The sequence below is a fragment of the Balaenoptera musculus genome, chromosome 5 (genome assembly GCF_009873245.2).
Source record: "Balaenoptera musculus isolate JJ_BM4_2016_0621 chromosome 5, mBalMus1.pri.v3, whole genome shotgun sequence".
NCBI lineage: Eukaryota > Metazoa > Chordata > Mammalia > Artiodactyla > Balaenopteridae > Balaenoptera > Balaenoptera musculus.
In genome coordinates this window covers 118,367,231-118,382,904 of record NC_045789.1, presented here as the reverse complement: position 1 = coordinate 118,382,904, position 15,674 = coordinate 118,367,231, and the positions used below count along the sequence as shown (strand labels likewise).

The following is a 15,674-nucleotide window of genomic DNA, read 5'->3' as shown; positions in this document are numbered from 1 at the left end:
TTCCACATGTCCTTGTCCGTCAAACTCACTTCTGCAAGCATCATCATGCTGCACAACGATTTGTTTCAAAACGAGGATCTGCTTTTAATATCAGTGGTGGAGGCTGTATTTTAAAGACACCTCTCAGCAACAGACTCAACAGTTTTTGACAGTTAAACTCAGCGTCCACATGACTTCAGATACTCTCAGATGCTATTTTAACATGAAATATCACAATATTCTGAGACAAATCAAAAAGGCACATTAACAGTATTATTTTCTTTAACAGTTCCTGTGTCTTTGGGAATAAAAGAAAATGCATTAAAAACATTTAAATCTACTACAAAGTTCAAACTTATTACTTCCAGTTCAGAAATTGGTATTTTCCACAATTTCATGTTTGTTATTTTGTGCATTAATAAATTAAAAAAAAGAAAAAAGCCAATGAGAGACATAAGAAAATCTTACCAAAAAAAAATAAAAGAAATCCATGCGGGCAAAGCAGAAGCAAAATACCCTAAGCTCCCAAGCCCCTTCCAACAGCCCAGCAGTGGCCGCCTGGGCAGGACTTACGTGCGTGGCGTGCTCTGTGCTTGTGAGGTCTGCTGTGATCCCTTTCTGAGCGTGGATCTTCTCCCTGCTCTGTGCCTTCTGATGAGACTGCAAAGGATACCAGAGAAGGAGGTGCTTCTAACTGCCCTCCTTCCACTGGAGAATCCACACACCCCTTTCCTGCCTGAAGCCTGCTCTCTTCGGTCTTCTGCCTATCAGAGCAGTCGAAGATCACTTCCACTCGGGGCAGCCCGGTGTCTCCTGCTTCACTTCCCTGTATCACTCTCAACTCTTGGCCACTGGAGATCTGGATTATCTTGCTGGACCTCAGAGAAGGCTCCCCTTTCTCATTAGTGGGGACAGAATTTATGTGGACGATCCCGTCATGCTGTAGATTAGGATCTGGGTCAGGAGACTTAGATTTTTCAGCTCCCAGGAGAGCCACTACAGGGGCACTAGTGCGCTTGTGTCTCTCTTGTGAAAGGGTCAGTTGTAGCTCAACCACTGTGCCTGGCTGCCCCGCTTCTGCCTTCTCCCTTAAGATAACCTCCTCTGCTAAGCATCCACTTTTAGAGTCAGACGTGTGAGGAGCCAGGCATGTTTCTTCTTTTATGCTCCCAGAAAAACCAGCACCACTTGCTTGGTCCTCAGCTAGGGGAGCTCCACTCTTGACCTGGGCGATGTAGAACTCTCTGTACTGGCTCTTCGTGGCTGGTCGAATCTGTAGGGTGGTACTTTCCACGTACCCTTCATGGATGAGATGCTCATGGTTTTTGTTTTCAGTTTCAGAGTCCAAAGTCTCACTTATTCCACTGGATGGTCTGCACACAGAAAAATCAGTCCAGACGGTTAAATCAGAGTGTGTTACACCTGCCAAAGAACTTCCTGACACTTTTATGATGTCTAATACAGGATACAGTAAAAATATTTCCTCTTAAATGTCAACTGCAACGTATTTGAAAACAGAAATTGGCAACATGTTTATATTATTATTTAAAGATCTTCCAAATAAACTTGCCTTTTAAAGCAAAGCAAAAATGCTCACCAAATGTTATGAAACAGAAATCCATCCTAAATTCAGCTTTTATTTTTTTCAAAGCACAAGTTATAGCTACATGGATGTCCTTCATCTATAATTATTGGGGTGTTTTCAAATAACCATGCTTGTTATAATATGACAAAGCATTTTAATGTCTTATTGACTAAGTTTAGGTCTGGACATTATAAAGTCTCATAAACATATTCAGCAGCTTCAGAGCAATATTAATATACAGATAACTCAAGTAATCCTTTTAGAGGCTGTGCTTTCTTGAAAGGAATGAAATAGAAGCTGTTTTTTTAAGCTCCAATGAGCATGTGTTTTGTAATAAGTGGACCCCAGCCCAGTACTCTTGTGTAAAGAGAAATCCTTTCCATGCTGCAATGAATCATTGAGTCATGGAGTATTTATAATCTGAGACGTCTCCCCTTCTCTGCTTGAACTTGTTCTCTTGGAGCTTTCCTTAGAGGATCTCTGAAGTCAAACTGTTCCTTAATCTCTCAGCTAAGGAGCCCACAGCTGTTCACCACAGTCCTTTGATTTTGACCTTTACCATTCCCAGATGGTTTTGCAAATTTGGGTTTGCGAGAAGCAGTGTCAGTTAAGGGTTAAACAACTTCTTGCTAAAACTCTAATTTAAACTCTAACTGCTTTTAGAAGAGAAGCATCATTCACAGAACAGCTGTAGGAGATGCCTTCATTTCTTACATTTGTAAGTTTTTTAAAGAAGCAGCAGCGCCTATCTTGGCCCCTTTCTTCTTCCCACAAAATGTACCCTAACTAATGCAGCGTCATCAATTGAAGGGAGTGAGCCCCTACTTCTATTCTACTCAAGGGAATTTACCTTAGAATTTATGTTGTAGTAAAATTTGAGACTAATATTCAAAATAATTACTCCTAACTTTGCTTTTGACTGCATTTAGCAAAACAAAAATAAACAAAACACAAACTAACAGTCAAATGAAATGCAGCTTTCTCTATGCAAGTAATCTGTAAAGCTTCCTGGTAATACCAAAAAAACCATTATAAAATAGTATTTTTAAAACATGTTGAAAGCAAATTAGATCTTTCTTATATAGGAAATGATGAATACACTGTATGCAACTGAATTTGAGGGTATCAAAAGGCCAGAGAGTTTTAATTTAGGAAAGCCTTGAGATGGAAGTAGATTAAATCACTTTGAATTATGTTAGCAATCAGTTATGAAGCTGAGAAGAGAATAGTTTGAATTCGTTCCAGCCTTACACACTGTAATACAGGCAAATGGGTCAGATAAATGTTAACATTTATTGGTAGCCAAGGTAAAATGGATAGATATACATGAATAAAAATCATAAAAGAACTAGAGGTTAGAGCTTTATACCTTAAAATGCTCATTTCCATTCAGTGCACATAGGTACTCAATTCCACAATTTATGTGTCATAATTATATGGGTATATATATATAATCATTTAAATGAAATTTACCGTAATAGAGACAATGTTAAAGGATTTTTTTAAGGTAGTCTGACCCAGCTATCTCTGGGCAATAGTCCAGGAAAAGTAAACCGCTTGTCCTCTAGGGATAGACAACAGTTACATGAGTGAGAGAAATATTTAATTCCAGGAAACAATGTTTGGTTATCCAGATTGGTAGTGGTGGTGGTGTTGGTGATGATGATGATGATGATGATGATGATGATGACCTTTGGGCTGATTTTAATTTGAGATTCCATTTTGAATCTCGTCAATTATTTATTTATTTTGTAAAAGTAAAAATACTTAAGAGAAAATAATAATAATCATGGTTCCAGTTCTTAAAAGTAGCAGAGAACTAGTCTATTTATTTCTGAAAGTAAATAGGTGCCTAAGACTCAACTTTAAACCATCAAGGACTTTCCCAATGGTAGTCAATCCTAATCGAAATAAGAACTAGTAGGGGGCTTCCCTGGTGGTGCAGTGGTTGAGAGTCTGCCTGCCAATGCAGGGGACACAGGTTCGAGCCCTGGTCTGGGAAGATCCCACATGCCACGGAGCAACTGGGCCCGTGAGCCACAATTACTGAGCCTGCGCGTCTGGAGCCTGTGCTCCGCAACAAGAGAGGCCGCAATAGTGAGAGGCTCGCGCACCACGATGAAGAGTGGCCCCCACTTGCCGTATCTAGAGAAAGCCCTCTCACAGAAACAAAGACCCAACACAGCCATAAATAAATAAATAAATAAATAAATACATAAATAAATAAATAAATGGATCATCACATTAAAAAAAAAAAAAGAACTAGTAGGGGATGTCTCAGACTACAAGTGTGTTCTGAAGAGACTGGCCTCATTAAATCAGCAAAGACACGAAAAGGGAATAAGAAGTTAGAAAAGGTTTTTCTCCCATTTTGGATGTGACTGAACACTTCAAATACCTCAGAGATTTATGCATAATAATGGCCAACCCTGTGACTACACTTGGCAACATTCCTGTTAGATCCCTTTTAAAAGCAAATGGCAGCTTTATAAATAAGTAGGATCCCAGGGGCTTAAACACTGGGCTTGAAGGGTAAATATTTAGATGGGAGATTCTGAGACAAATGCTAGATTTCTTTTATTTTCACAAAATTTTGGCCAAAGTGAGTTCACGTTTGTATAGAAATGGAATCATATTGAATGATTATCAGAGGGATAATGCTGTACGTAGTCTTTCCGCAGAGTTAAGGCAAAACCTAGAAGGTTTTGAAATTCTGTGGGAAGAGTCCTCCTCTTGTCTTTCTGAAGGCTGCTCTCTAGGAAGCCAGAGTGTTCCTTTGTGGATTCATTATAATGCCATGGTCAGGGCCTCATTTACAAAGTTAATGTGGACTGTACTGCAATTTGCACATGGTAAAAATGTTGATGCTATAGTTTTTTGTGATTACCCTCATTGTTTTCTTTTGTTTTTATGTTTAAAGTTTACTTCTGCATTTTTAAGCAGTTAGGTGAGGAGGGTGGTATTAGGAGAGATCAAATTGACAAGTGATTTGCAGTGATAGTCCAAAAACTAACTATCAGCTTTTGCCCATATCCAAATATTGGTTTTTCTGGCAAACAGAAACTGGGCTGCTTTTAAGGGTTTCTTGGTTCTTTTCTTTCTCCTAGGCATCCTCTTTCTATTCAAATAAATATTATACAGTATAATATTGTGACATTTAAACATTTTAAATTAATCTATGAATCTAGGAATTATAATTTAGTGATCCTGACCCACCAAAAAATCTTGACCTAGAAGTATTATGTTCAATATACTGAGCTTCCTAAGGAAGTAGTCTAAAATACCTAACTAAGATTTTCAACAGAGTTCTTGAAACAAAATTTTCAAGTTAATTCTCAATTAACCAGAAAATTCAGTTGATTAGAATTGCCATTTTTCAAACACTTTGATTTTTCTGTTTAACTATACTGACCTACAGAGCACCCTCATTTCCCCATAGATAACAATTTATACGGTAGGAGGAGCTATAAGCTTTCCCATGTAGCTTCGGGAAAAAATATACATTCCAACAAATCTTTTTACCTTTTGACGAGCATTTGGAGAGAGTCTGTTATGCTCTCCATGAGCTTGATGACTTCTGGGTAGGTGAGGTCTGCACAAGGGTTGCCATTGATAGAAACCACTTCATCCCCCTCACAGAGCCCAGACCCGGAGGCTTTGCTCTGGCTTCGGATCTGAGTGGAGTGAAAAAGGAGGCAATAGTTAGAATTATATAACATAAAAAAACACGCCATTATCTCTGAGAAATTTTTACTTGGGAGAGGTAAATAGATCTGCAAACTGTAAAAGCAGCCCTGATTTTTAATTTACCTGTTAACCTATAAGACCATCTTAAACACTTTTCACCCGTTACACACAATTTATTATACACCATAATGTCAACATTTAATTCATAGCATTCTAAGTAAACAGAAAAAAAGGAAGTCAAATCTATGGTGAAGGAACTAGAAAAACAGAAATAAAGAATGGTGAAGAATGGAGGAAGACAGATGTTTAAACTGATTATACGTTAAAAATAATTATCTCACACTGTGAAGCTTGATCCAATCAGAAAGTGGCTTCTCCCATTAAAATAAAATTTAAAAGCCCTTCTCATTGCCAGGGTGGATGGAACACCAAATGTAAGAAGGACATGTAGGGCAGGACAATCAATTTAAGGAGGGAGCTGTACAGCTCAATGAACTGACGAAAGCCATCCCAGTAAAATGGGGAAATTAGGCAGCAGGATATTAAGAATTACGTCAAAGGGAGAAATCCTTCATGGAAATCAACTATTCAAGACTTGATAATAAGCAAACTTTAGCAAAAAAGAAAGAAAAAAAGGGATTATTTTGCAAAAAAATAGAAACAGCCCTGCTATAAGGATTGCATCTTATTCCAGCACAGATTCAGTGGGACAAGAAATGACTAAAAACCTAGAAGAGAACCTTCAGATCCTGGAAGAAGAGAAATTCAGAGGAGTAGAATAGCAACAGAGAGCTCCCACCAGTCCTTAGTGAAGAATCACATTCAGTTATTCCTGGAGGTTTACATTCTGTATAATTATGATTATGGTAAAATGCTGTGCTGGTTATTCTCCGTCTGCCCTTCCAGGCCCATTCTCTACCCTCCCTGGCGCCTCTTTATGGCAGTGGGAGGATTGGCCTGTAGAGACTGCAGTGACCCAGTTCCCTTGCCTGCCAACTCCTGGTTGGATTTGGTCAATCGGAAACCCCAGTAAGAGATCAAAGAGCAAGGGAAATGAGAGGTCAGGGAGGTGTTCTCCCTGCAAGACCTGCTGGGCCACGATTTGGCAATGGCTTTGCTCCTTGATCTAGACAGTTAGAGCTCTTGTCCGTCTGTCCCTCTACCGTGCCTTAACTCTTGTTATATTCCAATAACACACGCCATCTCTGTGCATCTTCAGGCCTAAGGGTAATAATAGCTTCCTGCTCTTGATCTCTGGGTGCTTCATTATCATTTGTTGGTTCACTTGAGCCTGCCTTTAGTCCCTGCATTACATTATCTTTAATTACTCTGTTGAACAGGCCACCTATTTCCTGCTGGGACCCTAAGTGATACTAATGTGTTTAGATTTCATATTATAACGTGAATTTAATAGTTCTCAATGAACTAAGTATCATGATCATACAATCTCAAATTTAAGAATACTTTAAGATAATCTTATATACATTTTCTACCAAGGGGATCCCTGTTTGACTATTAAAATTAAGATTCTGAGTCCAAAGAGGCCAAATCCAGGTAAGCAGTGCTTCTTGAAGAATGTTTTCATAGCCAGGCTCATTTCTGATTTGGCATAAAATGTATTTCAATTTATCTCTAACAGATGCCTACAAATTCTTGCTAAGGTCTTAAATGATAATTAATATGCTGACTGAAACAGGTTTAAAGTTTATATCTCCAAGTGCATTTATATTTTAAATGATACTCTTGGAAGCAGAAGCATATCTTTAAGTGCCAAAGCAATGATGCTATTGAAATTTGAAGTGATTCAGTTAGTTTTGTTCTGGGAGGGTCTATCCTTTTATTGTTATAAATTATAAGAAGGCCTTCCCCTTTTTCTGAAAAATCAATCTCATTCCTTTTGTTTTGAAAGAACACACTAATTTATTGCAAAAATTAAAGGAACTCAATATTTCCAAGGCTATAAGGAAGCAACAAAAGCAATGAGAAAGAGAATTTCACCCAGTTTTGAAAAATATTTGTTTACTGACTGCCAAATATATTTGTTTTGCTGTCTTGCATGAAATTATTAAAATAAAGAATCATGAGAGAGTTGTTAATAAGAATAAAACAATGCTCAACAATGAACATTTAAGTTAGGAATAGAGTTATTCACATTTCATTTAAATTTATTTAATTTTTTTAAATAAAATAAGATTAGGTGGATAATAAAGCATATTTCTGAAGCATAAAACCATTCATCCAGTGGAGTCAGATGTACTAGAGTGCAAACAGAAAATTCATCCTTTTGAGAACCAAGGGAGTTTTATGTTGATAAAACAGATGCGTCATTATACCCTGTACCCCGGCCCCCACCAGGCCCAATCTTGAAGCTGGGGTTCCGTTTATCAGCAATAAGTTGTGTGAGTTTTGAGCAGCTTCATGGGTTTGCAGAGCAAGATGAAAAATTGGTCCTTGGAAAATAAACAAATCCACAACTTAACAGAGCTGTCTATCATCCAAACACGTGTTGCTTGATGGGGAAAGTGCAGTTCATCATTATGCTTGTCAAGTGAGGCTTTTAGTGGTATCCAAATAAGCAAAAGCACTATGGTAGGAGCCATTAGCATTCCTTCAGAGCATACATTCTGAGGTCAACATTTGGAATCAACTGCTGTGATTGTGTTTAGCTGACCTTTTACTTTTGTCTGAACAGCAGGAAATATTTTTTCCCTCAAGAACCATGTTAAATATGGTGATACTTTCCTTGCTGCAAAGACTTTTCTAAAGTACTACTCTTTCTCCATTTTTAATAGGACTAAACTAAACAATGGTTGTATGCCAGAGTCAGTTATGCCCAAACATATCCCTTGCAATCGCCAACTTCACCAATGTGGTTCTGTTCATAGGTGTATTATGAAGAATAAACATTTATTAGGGTACAAAAGATCTTTACCTTATATTGTGTATAATTATGTATTTTTATAATTTGTATAATTGTGCATTATTATGTATCTGAGTAAAAATTCTATTCCCTGAAAACATTCTTACTTGTTAAAATGAAATACATTGTCAGTAAAAAGAGTAAGTTTGCATATAAAAATCATTACTATTTATAATGCTGAATCTCTATCAGTGAAATTATCAACCAGTCTTCTCCTCAAGCCATTAGTCCTACATTCATAAAATGTGTGTCCTAGTGGGAAAGAACACCAACTCTGATGAAAGAAGACATAGGATTCAATTGTGTGGCTCCAATGCTTGCTAATTCTCTGAACTTAGATGAGTTACATTACATCCTTAAGCTCTAGTTTTCTAAAGTGTAAAATAGAACTAATAAATTTGATCTCTCTAGATGGTTAATAAGGATTAGAAATAATATGTGTTAAGTTCCATGATGCACATACAGCTCATAGAAGTGCTCAAGAAGGGACTAATGAATAAGAATGCATTGACTTTCTACACACACACACACACACACACACACACACACACACACACACAAAGAACATGCCAAGTAAAAAGAAAAACTGTAAAATGTTAGTACTTTGTCTATAAGATGTTTGAAAATATCTGGATTTATTTTCAGTTTTTATCCATATACTTGGCATTATCTCATCATAATCTAAGATAAACAATGTTTCATCTATCTTTTCCTATGTGAAATGTGTAAGTACACATTTCATAACTGAAATATGGAAGAGAATACAAGCCTATTTATTGTTTCCCAGCAGAGATAATAATACAAATATTTAAATATTAGTGGCTTGTTTTTATTGAGCACTTACTATACTAAGCCCTTTACATCCTTAAACCATTTATCTCTATAAAACATTAATGAGAAGTATAAATGTACTTCTACTTGTATGTGTTCAGCTGTGCTGTCATTACTCTCATTTTTATGGATCGGAAAACAGAGACTCAGAAAAGTTAGGTACTTTGCCTAAAATCACACAGCTAGGACCAGAACTTGAACACAGGGATTTTGACCCCAGGGCTTGTGTTTTTAACCATTACACATATTGCCTACTTAGTCGATAGTCTAAATTCTCTACCATGAGCCCTACAGTGAAGAGAGAGAGGAGTGCAATAACAGTTGACCTACAGTGAGTAAAGTCAGGGAGGAAATGGGAGAGACTAGGAAGAAGTGACAAAAACTTGCCTGGTCAGTCCATAAACCAGTGTTGGGAAGGACAGGTTTTGTTTATTTTGTTTTCCTTCTTCTTCTTCCTCTTTTATTATTTTAAGAGTTATATATATATAATATTCTTTAAAGATTTTTCAATCTTTAATTTTTAATTGTCAATTTATGACCCAATATGTTACAAATTCAAAATTGAATAAAACTGTGTTTTGCAAACTGTGATATGAAACAACATACCTATGTGAGCATGCAATATAACTCCCTTTCTTTGAAAACATTCCCTTAGAGACCTCATTCCACACCTAATACATTAGTCAGATGAGTGAGTTTCTATCCATAAATCCTGTATTCCCTTTCAGTGTCTCTCAATTTAATCAGAGCACAAAACTAAGAGAGATACTGGTAACATAGATATTTACCAAATACTGTGTTTTATTGTTTACAGCCCCTTGATCCATGTCAGGAAAGATTTATTTTACTGCAACCAAGTGAAAATGTAAAGTTAAGGCTTCTTTAGGACATTTAACAACGTTATTTCATTTCATAAACTAAATCTGAGAAGAATGTCAGCTATGCTCATTTACTTTTATGATAAATAATTCCCTGGTAAAATGAAAAAAGCTCCATTTCTATTAACTTATTATTGCTTCATTTCCACGTCTTCCAGAACTGACTAGAAAGCAAGTACCAGGTTTGAGTTCTCACAGAACCTTGTACTTAAACTACTTTGTTGTATATATGACATATCAAGTGTGTCAGATTCCTGTTAGCAAAACTAAATCTTGTCTCATGGGCTGCATTTTCACATACAATTCACTGACACGTCCTCTTGGAAGATGTCAGAGTAAGTGGTAGAACCAAGACAGTCTCCTCTTTAAATTCCACTACTGTATGTATTAAAACACATGAAAGAGAAAGAGAAGATAGCATAAATTAACCTATCCTATGCAGGGCTATACTTAATCCATAAAATAAAGTCTTGGGACCTGGAGATAACTAAGACAGGATGAAAGACATGATCTCAGACAAGTAAAAACATTTTGATGGAAGCTGGAAAATAGTCTATGATCTAGTAGCTCTTTCTGAAGCCCCAGCCCTTCCTCAATTTTCCACTTCAGGCCTTTGGCAAAACTTCCCTCATACTTCTAAGACAAAATTTAATAAGCATTCCCTCACCCCAACTGGCTCTTAAACCAAAGACTTAGGTAAGTCTGTGTTTATCAGCTGTCCAGTGAAATGGTCAGAATGGTCATTGGAAGGTACAGCAAGAGCAATGATGGTGGTTAAAGTTTTAGAAATAAGTAAATAATCCTACTTTTAATGGGCTTGCTTTCCAAATTCTGAACTCCAACCTCAGCCCTTGAAGGGGGGTTTCCTAATAACAAAACTGAGTTTACAAGTTGTTGGGAATTCACGTTCACAGTGGTACAGTATTTTTGGAAATCAATAGCAAATAGCAATATAACAGTTTCAGAATGACAAGGCAAAAGAAAACAAGGACCAGAACACAATGGAATAAAAATAATAATAACCCAAGAAAAATCTTAATTGTAGGAAGCAAAAAGCCATCTTGGAATTCAGTGCAGAAATTCAAACAGTAAAATGGAAAAAAAACACTTGAGGACATATCTAGACTACGGGAAAAACAAACAAGAAATATAACTAGTAACTGAGTAAATAAAAAGTCAGAGAAGACTGTGGCAAAGAGTTGAATGGATTGCTCGACTTTTGTCCCAAGCCCTTTTGAATGTGCCTTGTGTGCAACAGAGGCTGAGAAGATAAAATAACATTTCCCAGGCTCTCCTTCTGCTAGGGTTCTGGGTGTGATTTAATTTCAACAAGCAGGTGTACCTGCAAGAAACTTGCACTTGAAATTGAATTAAATGGAGAGAGGCTTTAGACTGTGAGGCATCTATCTTGCTGGTGCAGATCTGGGAGATGATTTTCCTCTGGCTACAGCAGTTCTACTGGCAGCTTCTTAATCCCAGATCACAGCTAAAGTGTGTAATCCTAGACCTAGCACTGGGCCAGCCCAATAGCTTCCTGACTCCTTTAGCTTCCTGATTGTGGCAAATGTTGCCAATCCCTTGGGTAGCCGGTTCTACAGTGTTGTTTTGAAGTCATTTCTGGAGGCCCTGCCTAAAGCCTGCCTTTCCAGATCTTTCAACAATTCTGTAAGTACTTCTTATATTCCTTTTCTCCCTAAACTAACTAGAGAGTTTTCTATTTCCTGCAAATGAACCCTGAGCTGATACGGAAAGATAGAATCAAGGGCAAACATAGAAGGTAAAAAAGGACAAGAGGTAAAACAGCAACTATTTCTCAGATACAGAAAAGAAAAAAAGATGGACAGAGATGCTGATATTTCAAGACAGACAGGAGAGACAATGCAGGAACTAACACCAGATAAATTGTATGAGGTCACCATCTGCTAAGAATACAGGAGGAAAGGCAGAAGGGGATTAAAACTTGAGGACAATGAAGTTCAGAAAAACCACTGTAGAGTACGTACTAGGAACTTAATATGAGAGAAATAAAAGCTTTGTGAACAACTTAGAGGGAATAAAGTAAAATGATTATTAATATGCACTGTTGTCCAGACAGATGTTTCAAAAGGAGAGTAGATAATTCCTAAAATGAAGCGAGGCTTTTCTCCATTAAAGCATTGATAAGTATATGAAGAACTGAATAAGAAATTCAATTATACAAATTGTCTAAAAATAGTGAAAATAATTCTTAAACTGTATATTCAAGTTGGGTCATGGATGCAAATACAAGTAGACACTAGGATTTTTCAGTTATTCTATACTCAATTCCTCAATTCAAACTCAATAACCTGTTTCTCATATTGAGTTTTGAAGATTATGAACTTTTCTGCTCTGGTCAGTGATATAGGTCCAGATACTGGGCAAAAAGTTTTCCTTTTGGATGATTGTCTTTATCCTTAGGGACCAAGTCACCATAAAAGTAAAAAGCATTCCTAGTAGCAACTTTGGAAAGATTCCCGAAGTAAATAACTCTCTTTAACAGGAATGAGGGCCCTAATCCATGGGGCTGCATACTTAAGAATCTGCATACCAATGTGATTCCACAGGCAGAAACGCTGCCTCAATATAACTGCTATGAGCTGTTATAAAGCAGCCACCATGATGCTAAAAAACCAACAAGTACAAATATGGAATGGTATTCTCTGCTCTTCTTTCCTCCCTAAGAATGTAAACATCCCAGCTCTTTCAGAAAAACACTGATGTACCAGAGCCTTAGGTAGGACATGTCCCTGTCTGCTCTTTTGTTGGATTAAATTGTGAAAGATTGCACAGAGGCTTTGAACTATAGGCAGATTCTTTTTATAAATATTTATACAGAATATTTTTTTAAAACTTTTAAAGACCTCATTGAAAAAGCACATGTAAAACCTAAAAGATTAGATAAACAAGTAGTCAGTATAATCAGGATGACTCAGAAAAGGCAGCAGAACTAGAACTCGCTATTTGGGTTTCTCAAGTCTCTGTTCATATTTATTAACTGCATGCCCAACAATTAACTAAATGATTATTATGCTGCAGTACCTCATCTATTAGGAATTTAGTTATCTAAAAAACTAAGTAAGCTTAACAGTCTTTTGAGTGGTCAAAATACAATAAAAAATAAAGCTCACTAAAACTTCTGTACATCACTGTAAGTGTCTGGGATCATTTTTCAGTCTATTTGCTCAATTTTAAACAATTCTGATAAGCTTTTTTGTTTAGTTTACAGAAAATTAGAAATGGGGAGACAAACATGCACACTGTATAAAGATGTTACAGTTAACACCAAAGCAAGGAAGCGAAAGGCAACATTTAAAAACACATGAAAATCTTAAAAAAAAAAAAACTCAATACATTTAATGAAAGTGTAAAAAGCTTTCACGTGCTCAATGGGACTTAGTGCCTGCTGTATTTGAGTAAAATAATGGGCATTAATAATAATGATCGCAAGTCATTTAAAATATTTAAATCACCTTACTAGACTAATTAGATGCAAAAACACATGTGACATCTTTCAGAAAGAGTACCATTCTAAACAGCTAAAATAGAAGTTTTTTTATTTAAAGGTAGAACTAGGCCTGAGGCATTGCCATATTAATAAAGTGAAGGAACTGGATTAGAATTCATAATTTGAGGTCCTTAATACTTTGCTTGTGTTGGTGTTTTTACTGAAATGGTTTCATTTCAGACACTGAATATGCCTCATGTACCCAGAAAAATGTATCTGTTTTTCCCTAGTTCTAGATATGCTCGTGCAGGGGCCGGGAATGTTAATCAAGGACTATGCCCTTTCAGGGAAGGACCAATTTAAATAACCTCCTCCAAAGTTTTAGTTAACTGGAACTTCATTTAGTCAATCATTAGTATATAAAAGTGTGTGACCTAAAGCAGCAATTCTCAAACGTTTTGGTCTTAGGACCCATTTACACTCTCAAAAATAATTGAGTACTTAAAAAATATTTTGTTCTTGTGGGTTCTATCTATTGGTATTCACCATGTTAGAAATAAAAAGATATTTAAATCTTTTGTTTATTAATTAATTTAAAAATAAGAACAGTATGTTAACACAAATGTTTTATGAAAAATAATCATGTTTTCTAACACTAAGATAATTTGATGAGAATAGTGACATGGTTTTCCATTTCTGTAAATCACTTTAATGTCTGAGCTTAATAGAAGACAGCTGAATTCTCATACGTGCTTCTGCATTCATTCTGTTCTGTTACATTGTGTTGATTGAAGTGTATGAAGAAGATCTAGCTTCACACAGATAAACAGTTAGAAAAGGGAAGAGTATTTTAATAGCCTTTTCAGATAATTTTGGATATTCCTTGATACTACATCAAACTCAGTAAGTGGCAATTTCTCAAACTGCAATGTGGAATCTGAAACCATAGCAATGAACTTTTCATACTTCATTATATTAAAATTCTCTAGTCTGTTTTGCACTTTGGATAGATCTTTAGCCCATCATGATTCTGTTACATCACGCACTAGTTGTTCAGAAAATATTGGTTCACTGAGTTATGCAGATCTTCCAAACGTTGACACATTTAATCATACAGTATACAAAATCACACTCCTTAATATCATCAGTGATCTCAACAGAGAAGTCTTTAAGTATTGGGAAGCTGTCAAATTCACGGTGGCAGGTGCAACTTTCTAATTTTCCCTTGAAAGCTCAAATACTGTCAGTTGTTTTCCTTGAAGTGACAGCCTCACTTTGCTCATTTTCCAGAAGATGTCTGCTGAATACCCAAGTCTAAATAACCAGAGTTTGTCTGTCAGTCATTCTTTAAGTAAAAATGATGTTCCATGAAAAAAATGACTAGTTGAGCTTGCAATTCAAAAAATTATGCAAGTGCTTCCTCAAGACAAACATTCAAAGTGCTTTACATGTATCCTCATTTTGTCACGCAGAATATTAAAAAGATGTGTGCTCAAGATTTAATAAAGTGCAAACTTTTACTGCTTTACCAAGGACATTCTTACATGAAACCAGCATCTTGTTTCTTAAGTCAAATGGTGACAGTGATGAATACAACGACTTCTAGTACAGGTAGGTGTCACTGCCGCAAATGCTAAGGTGTCATCCACCTTTGCTTTTACACCATCAGTGCAAATGTCAACAGAGTGATAAAAGACAATGTCTTAGTACCATTATGAAAATCATTTTGATCTCACAGATGCCCTGAAAGCATCTAAGAGACCCCTAGAGGTCTGCAGACTACCCTTTGAGAACTACTCATCTAAAGGGACAGGGATGCGTGATACGCATCTTTGCCCTCTTGGGTATCTGAGTTTGAGAAGAGGAAATTTCATCAAAGGCAATTCAGAGACAAACAAGAGTAAGGTCCAGCCTAGGGAAGAAAGGCTGACAGAAGCCAGGAAGTGATACCTTTTAAAATCATGTGCTAAGAGAGCATGCCACAACCATGAATTCAGATAAAACATCACTCTGGTGATCTGGGGAAATGGAGAAGCAAGCAGTTTCAGCCCAGATTCCAAGTACATTCTCAGAAGAGAGGAGAACAAAGGGGAGAATAAAATCTTAACTGGGCTGGAGTGTCAAGGGTGCTTTTTTTTTTTTTAACATCTTTATTGGAGTATAATTGCTTTACAATGGTGTGTTAGTTTCTGCTTTATAACCAAGTGAATCAGCTATACATATACATATATCCCCATATCTCCTCCCTCTTGCGTCTCCCTCCCACCCTCCCTATCCCACCCCTCTAGGTGGTCACAAAGCACCGAGCTGATCTCCCTGTGCTATGTG

General features: G+C 36.7%; 1 protein-coding gene across 2 annotated transcripts in view; it reads right to left on the bottom strand.

The window, feature by feature from the left end:
* SYNPO2 (synaptopodin 2) overlaps positions 1-15,674 on the bottom strand; it is a 168,018-nt gene that overhangs the window by 30,928 nt on the left and 121,416 nt on the right. For both annotated transcript variants that reach the window (XM_036852115.1, XM_036852114.1), the window contains exons 2-3: positions 5,087-5,238; positions 553-1,352 (exon numbers count right to left, since the gene is read on the bottom strand). In XM_036852115.1, the coding sequence (XP_036708010.1) occupies positions 553-1,352; positions 5,087-5,238 (952 nt within the window). The remainder of the gene's footprint in view (positions 1-552; positions 1,353-5,086; positions 5,239-15,674) is intronic.